The sequence below is a fragment of the Amblyomma maculatum genome, chromosome 7 (genome assembly GCF_055883805.1).
Source record: "Amblyomma maculatum isolate TAMU_Amacu chromosome 7, ASM5588380v1, whole genome shotgun sequence".
NCBI lineage: Eukaryota > Metazoa > Arthropoda > Arachnida > Ixodida > Ixodidae > Amblyomma > Amblyomma maculatum.
This window is the reverse complement of record NC_139350.1, coordinates 34,361,451-34,365,775: the sequence shown is the minus strand read 5'-3', so window position 1 is coordinate 34,365,775 and position 4,325 is coordinate 34,361,451. Positions and strand designations below refer to the sequence as shown.

General features: G+C 43.5%; 1 protein-coding gene across 1 annotated transcript; it reads right to left on the bottom strand.

Moving 5' to 3' along the window:
* Nucleotides 1-569: 569 nt before the first annotated feature.
* LOC146182954 (uncharacterized) lies at nucleotides 570-2,958 on the bottom strand. Its single transcript, XM_084608673.1, has 2 exons — nucleotides 2,733-2,958; nucleotides 570-655 (listed from the first exon to the last, which is right to left on the bottom strand). Exons 1-2 carry the CDS (start codon nucleotides 2,956-2,958, stop codon nucleotides 570-572), a joined length of 312 nt encoding a protein of 103 aa, XP_084464799.1.
* Nucleotides 2,959-4,325: the final 1,367 nt, after the last annotated feature.

Below are 4,325 nucleotides of genomic sequence, written 5' to 3'. Positions count from 1 at the left end.
ATAAGTTATGTGTGACACCGGGGCACGGAACGGTAGGATGTCACGTCCCCTTCCCATCTGACAACGGTAACTGGATATCCCCAGAAAGTTCTGCCGCGCTATAGCCAATCTATTAAGAAAATATGCACTGTGTGTCTTTAGAAACTCCGGTGACTTTATACATTAGACTCATTTGTATGTCTCATGACTGTCGTGTGAGCTTTCCTCATGCATTCCTAATGGCATTCAAAACCATATTGGCTACCGTGAGTCTAGTGTGTTCCTAATGCATGCTTTTGTGATGGCAGGCTACTATGTGCTTTGTGTCATGACGGAGCTTATGCATTTGGATCCTTGATGCTCACCAGTTGCCATCATGATGTATTGTACGGCTATTTTGGTCCCTGTAAACACTGCCAGTGCAGCAGGACGTTTAACTGTTTGGGTTGTGTAAAGTGGCTACCGATGTTTTGGTCGCTGCAAACAAACATGGAAAATATAAATACCCATATGCTGTTTGGAAATGTATAATAAATGCTTTAAAACAAAAGCTGGCTGGCAGAGATGAACCCACACATAGTATGCGCCCTCTATTTAATTTCACGACTTAACATCGACGACAGGCTGTTCTTCAGCTGTATCATTGTTGCCGTCAGGAATCGGCTGCAGGTGTAGCCTGCAAGAAAGAAAAAAAGTTTGCCGCTTGGGTTGTAGCAAAAACAAAATTATGCCGCATCGATTCAATTCACAAACCTCATCATATTATCATAGATCTCTGCACAAAGCAGTGAACACTATGAAAGGGGTGAGAGGTTTGTAAATGTGATTCAATAATCAAAACTGCAGCCATGCAAAGATGACTTCAACACTACCAAACTTCACAAGCACTATATACCAGCAACACACTGCTAAAGAGAGGTAATATACACGAATACACAGTCGCTATACAATACCCAAAAAAGAAGTAAATGCACTAAACAATGGGCACTAAAAAATTAATTTAATTCAAGAACACATTCAATGCATGCATTTATTGTTTGCACTGCAGACCTAGCTTTGAGAACAAGGACGACTCAATTTGTGGAGTTATATATGCCTGCAGGAGTCGCAACCCTATTGCAAAAACCAGTGCCACTGGGTCCCAGTGCCCCAGCGCCGTACATAATTATGGGCCCAGTATGACGCTGAAGACTGGGCGCACTGGGACGCGGCATAATGGCACGCTCCGCACTGGCGGCACTGGTCGCCCGGAGAAAAAAAGGCCAAAATTAAAAGCTAAAAAGTAACGAAGCACCTCAAGTGCATTAAAAAAAGCTTAAAAAGCAAAAAAAAAGAGCAGCGCCTAGCGCGTTTATAACTCGGCACCTCTTAATCTAGCTCACTACGCTAACAACTCGGCCATGCCAAGAACTGGAAATCTTTGAAATATTTTTGCATTTGATGTCATGACAGCATTTATAAGGTTGGGACTTCCTGTTTTGCAGTCTACAGGCCCATTGCTGCCGCTCTAACAATTACAACTTCTTGATAATTGGAGCTTGCTGCCTACTCTCACGACTAGCAACTAATGTTCTGGACGCCTATGCGCATTATTTTGTGCACTGGAATCATTTTAAAATGTGGAGTTTGATATCACTGGCAAATTTACCAGCGCTGACTCTTCAGCGCTGCTCTGCTACCGTGGGCGTAATTTTCAGTGAACACGGAGCTGTAGCAGAAACCTTCAAGGAAAAAAGTGCGACCAAGCTTCAATACCGGCAAGTGCAGCAGCGACGACAGTATTTAGCATGTAACTAAAATTACTTGTATGTAAACATTTCGGAAAGCATTGCGATGACCGAGGGCACGGTGCTCTATACACAGAGCAAGAAGGAGCGGAAAAGCTTGAGAAACACGCAAAATATTATGCATTACAAGCGCTGTATGTTGCTTTTTCTCCCATGGGCCCATCGTTTGGTAAACTACTCTCTTCCTTGTTTTCTTTTTTTTTCTGCTGTTTATACTGGCCCGCGGTGCAGGCTATGCTTGCCTGCGATTGAGCCCCCATTGAACATTTTGGCAGTAATCATTGTGTTGGAGTGCCCTTAAGGTCAGCTGTGAAGTTTGTTATGCATGGTAGCTTACATTATTCAATTCCAGTTTTAGCTGTATGTTAACCGTCAGTGTGTCATGAGATATCAGAGGAGCGACGATCGTAGTCTCTCTCGAAACGACCTATTGAAACATGGAAACTCTAGAAAAAAAAATACTGCCTTTGTTTTCTTACAGGTGCGCAACGACTTCGCAGCAAAAAGTGCTTACTTGAACCATATTTTTCATATGCGCCCCGATGGTCGATTGCGAGTACGCTGTTCCCATGTTGGCCCCTGAGGGATGCTAACTGGTCGACGCCGCGGGCCGCACCAATTACAGTGGGTAGGACCAGTGCGGCCCCAGCACACATAGATTCTCCCAGTGCATCACGGATGCCAGCGACATACCCAGTGTCAAAAAGCTAATCCAAGCGTTTTCGCTCCCATCGTACCAGTGCAACCAGTGTCTTCCCGTCACTGCTCCAGTGATTATTGCAGACCTCCAGTGTGCCCAGCAGATCCAGTGCAAAACCAACGCGAAAATCTTACTGGTTTCGTACTGGAAGACGCTGGTTCTTGCAATAGGGAACTAATACATTAACCAATGCACAACATGTCCTCCATAGAGCTCCGGAAGAAAAAGCAAAAGTCAGGAATGACAAAGGCCCCCCAAATGCATACCTAGCACAGCGTTGAGCCGCACAGGGTTAAAAGGGTCCTTATGTGTGCCATCTTTATGGGCGTTGCTGCCCTTCACAAACAAGGATTTTCCTTTCATCTCTTCCTCTGTAAACACCTGCCTCAGCAGTCTTCTGGCAAACTTTGTCGGAAGCACTTGGCTATGAACAACAAGGCGGTCGATCGTAGACATTTCAACTTTTACGCCATTCCCAATGTCAACCTGCATAAAAAAGAAACAAGCACAACAAATGCCATAGTTACACATCTAAATCACTCAGTACCCTTAGGGTTTAATCTGGCTCGTAGTTCGTTGAACATAAATAAGTTTTCATCTGAAGGACTCCACTGTGGCACACAGTGACAGCAGAGGGACTTGTGAAATGCGGTCATAGGCTAGAAATGATAACACTGCAAAGGTATGAGTAGAACCACTTTTAGAGGCGATGCTTGAAGCAAGGAAACGCATCAAGGTGACATTGACCAGCCACGATTTTTATAGATGTGAAAGCAAAGCACTGACAAGAAAAGTAAAAATTTGGCGTATATAAACAGCATACACACAGGAGGCAATTTACCTTTGGCTGTCAAATATGTGTCTGGACTCATGCTCAATAAAAAAACTCGAGTGCCAGACACATTTTTATTCACAATTACTAGCTTGCTTCTAGAATCTGTCAAACATAGCTCTTGCCATTTTTTTGCAACTTGGTGTGCAGCCACCAGTAAAGAGAGGTCGACATTGAGTGCTTCCTAAGTTATGTCTTGTTTTCTATATGTAACATCCACTGCAACTCAATAAACAGATTTAGCATACAGGAGACATACCGGTTGACCACCCCCCTGCACACATAAATAAAATTAAATGCACATAAATAAATGTGCATAAAATTAAAGAGCACTGAAGAATCTGCATGGGAGTAATGCAAAAGCACGGATGCTGCTGTTAGTTGCTTCTGGTTGCTTAATTTAGACCTTTTTTACCCATTTTAGTCTTTGATACTTTCAAACTGCACGACAATCCCTTCATATGCCCTTTTTCGGCTCTACTTCCGGTTGCGTGACGTCACTTCCTCTACCGCACATTACTTCAATTCTTGTTCCGCCATTCTAGTCTTTGATACTTTCAAATTGCATGCCAATCCCTTCCTATGCTCTTTGTGGGCTCTGGCTAGCAGCTTAGCACTCCTAGCTATCTATCACGATGCCAAAATACCCTCTAACAGACACATTTTGCAAGGTTATGTGCATTTCCTATTAAAGCTGGTATTCCAACAGTTACAGAAGACTATATGCATTAATATTTATTAACAGCAATCGTTAAAGATAAAACTTAAATGGGTAATCGATTAGCGCCCCCACAGAGTACCTGTGAGATAGGCAAAACAATTTTAGTACCGTGGAAACAGGTGCAATCCTGCAGGCATTGATTCAAGCTAGAGCAGCCACCATTTTGGCACACATGGGGCACACACAGAAACACCAAGTGCAGCTCGCCACTCTACGGTCTTATACTGTTACAGCCTACTACAGCTGACTGTAACTGGCTGAGACACCTGTTTAGTTCTGAAATCAGAATGGCTGGCACATTGGATT

Coding starts and splice junctions, on each gene's coding strand:
- LOC146182954 (XM_084608673.1), bottom strand. CDS start 2,958: ATGCAGGTTGACATTGGGAATGGCGTAAAAGTTGAAATGTCTACGATC. Junction 656..2,732: donor GCGGCTCAACGCTGTGCTAG/GTATGCATTTGG, acceptor TCTTTCTTGCAG/GCTACACCTGCAGCCGATTC.